General features: G+C 51.2%; 1 protein-coding gene across 1 annotated transcript; it reads left to right on the plus strand.

Moving 5' to 3' along the window:
* Positions 1-562: 562 nt before the first annotated feature.
* GSC2 (goosecoid homeobox 2) lies at positions 563-2,220 on the plus strand. The gene is made up of 3 exons (XM_010018791.1): positions 563-728; positions 1,384-1,631; positions 2,116-2,220. Exons 1-3 carry the CDS (start codon positions 563-565, stop codon positions 2,218-2,220), a joined length of 519 nt encoding a protein of 172 aa, XP_010017093.1.
* The last annotated feature ends 264 nt before the right edge of the window (positions 2,221-2,484 follow it).

Below are 2,484 nucleotides of genomic sequence, written 5' to 3' on the forward strand. Positions count from 1 at the left end.
TGGCCAGAGAAAGGGATAATTTGCTTCTTTTAAGGAGTTAATCCTCTGGTCCATTTCTGGGCTGGGAACAGCTATCCTCCCCCTTCCTTGGATCGGAGGCTGCAGCACAATGGAGATCATAACCATCTCAAATCTACACCCGAGATGGAGAAATCAGATTTCCTTCTCCAGTCATTTTTGTGGGATTAGCTAAATCTTAGATCCACACTAACCCTTCACAAAGCTGCCAAGATTAGTTAGAATTTATTTTATTCACAGGGGGGTTTATGGTTTTCTTTCCAAAGGGATTATATATATCTCTCTATATATATTTAGGGTGGCTTCAGTCATAAAGGAGCTGGGTTAGAAGGAGAAAAAGTGCGTGTCTGTATAAAATAAAAACTCAGCTGTGAGAGTGACAAGTCACTTGAAATGCCAAGACAAAGCAGCAATTCCGGATGGCTTTGCCAGCCCATTTCAAAAGCTATGTAAGCTGTTTTTTGGCTTGTGAGACCCCACTCTGGAGTTAGAGCACAGAGAGCAAACCCCCTTCCATTCCCGTGGCCGCTGCTGCTGGCAGAAGATGTCTTCAGAGCCAGGGTCAGATGCCAGCACCAACAGGAGAGGCCTAAAGAAGCCGTGTTCATTCAGCATCGAGGACATACTCTCCAGCCCGGCAGAGAAGAGCCCCCAGGTCCTGGTCCCACTGTGCCTCCAGAGCATCTTGGACTGCGAGCCCAAGGGGTTGTGTGAGCTGGAGACCATCCCAGCCAGCTCCCTGCAGGAGGAGGAGGAGGAGGAAGAAGAGGAAGAGCTGGAAGGGACAGGCTGCAACTGCTGCTGCTGTTCTCACACGAGCACCCGTTCCCTGCAGGACTCCCCGAGTTGGCTGGGTGAGTGTTTGGGTTCTATTCATGGCATTGGGCTTGTGGAGGGACTGGTGCCAGAACCACGTGAAGGGGGAAACCTGGGCGTTAAGTGACAATACTGCATCTGACCTGCCACCACAGTGGTCTCAGATCCCAGCTCCAGCGAGCTGAGCTCCGTCTCAGCATGGTTCCAAAGAGGAGGAACTTTTACCTGCAATGCTACCAGGGCTTGAAAAGCAGCAGGTGTTATTACTTGACATTACTGGTTTAGTGCAAAACACTTGAGACATGATGCTTCTAGGGGTGGAAGTTCTCTGTGGAGTGTGGAGCCCCACAGTTGTGCTGCCTGAAAGCGATGCCCTAAGCCCTTCTCTTGCTTGCATGGTGATCACACAGCTTGTCACCCACGCTGGCTGCCTCCTTCCAAACAAGATGTGTGGATGAACTTGTGCCTGAACTGCCTTAAGGAAGATGTTGTTTCAGCCCCCCTCCCCACCATCCCCCCAACACTGCTGCTGTACCTCTCCCCTTGCAGACACTCGATTCCCATGGCCCATGCGGCTCTTCCACTCGGCAGTCAGGGTCTGTAAGAGTCCTCAGGGGAACCCGGCTGAGCTGCAGACTTGCCACCAGATCCAGCGCCGGACGCGCCGGCACCGCACCATATTCACTGAGGAGCAACTGCAGGCCCTGGAGTCACTTTTCCATCAGAACCAGTACCCGGATGTCATCACCCGCGAGCACCTGGCAAACCGCATTCACCTGAAGGAGGAGAGGGTAGAGGTGAGATCCTGCCACCCGGTGAGGTGCTGTTTGCCCCCCAGCACACAGACCATGTCATTGCACTTTCTTTTGCAGGAGATGCAGACCCAGGGCCACAGTTTAAAACCCATTATTGAGTATTTGACAAAACACTGTTTAAGTCTGGAAAACAGTAGAGGAATATGAAACAGGTCTGCTGGGCTGGTTTGTTCAAGTATCTGACCCCGTAAATTCACAGACTCCCTCTCTCCTAGAATTCCTTATTCATGTGATCTGTGTGACTTCTGAATTTGCCGGGGGAGGTCCCAGCTCTCTTGTCCCCCTTACATGTTTCTAAGCAAGATCGCAGGGAGGGGCTTATTACATTTTGTACCAAACCCTTATACTGGGAGATGTCTCACAGTATACTAAGCTTATGCTGTACAGTCCAAGGGTGTAAACTGCTGTCTCCCTTTCAAGTAACACATGGAATGCAAAAGTTCTTTTTTTGTTTTGCACTTTATAGGTTTGGTTTAAAAACCGTCGGGCCAAGTGGCGGCATCAGAAGAGGGCATCCGCCTCAGCACTGATCCTTCAAGGCACCAAGAAGTCCCCCGAGGAGAGCTGTTAGTGGTCACTGGCTGCATCCCAGCAGCTGAACGCCCAGAGCACCCATTTCCCATAGCTGAGAGGTTCTGTAAGGGGGGGTGACCCGAGGGGGACTAATGAAGCAAAAGGGAATCTCTGACTCCCAGAGGATGAGGACAGGTAAAAGCACATCCCACTTTCTTTGCCAAACCTAGTTCACATGGCACATAACTCGTCACGCATGACCCTCAGATGCTCAAGCAGAAACCACCGCCAAAGCCAGTTTAGGGGACAGAGCTATGCCGGT

Source organism: Nestor notabilis, unplaced genomic scaffold (genome assembly GCF_000696875.1).
Source record: "Nestor notabilis isolate BGI_N333 unplaced genomic scaffold, ASM69687v1 Scaffold28897, whole genome shotgun sequence".
Classification (NCBI taxonomy): Eukaryota; Metazoa; Chordata; class Aves; order Psittaciformes; family Psittacidae; genus Nestor; species Nestor notabilis.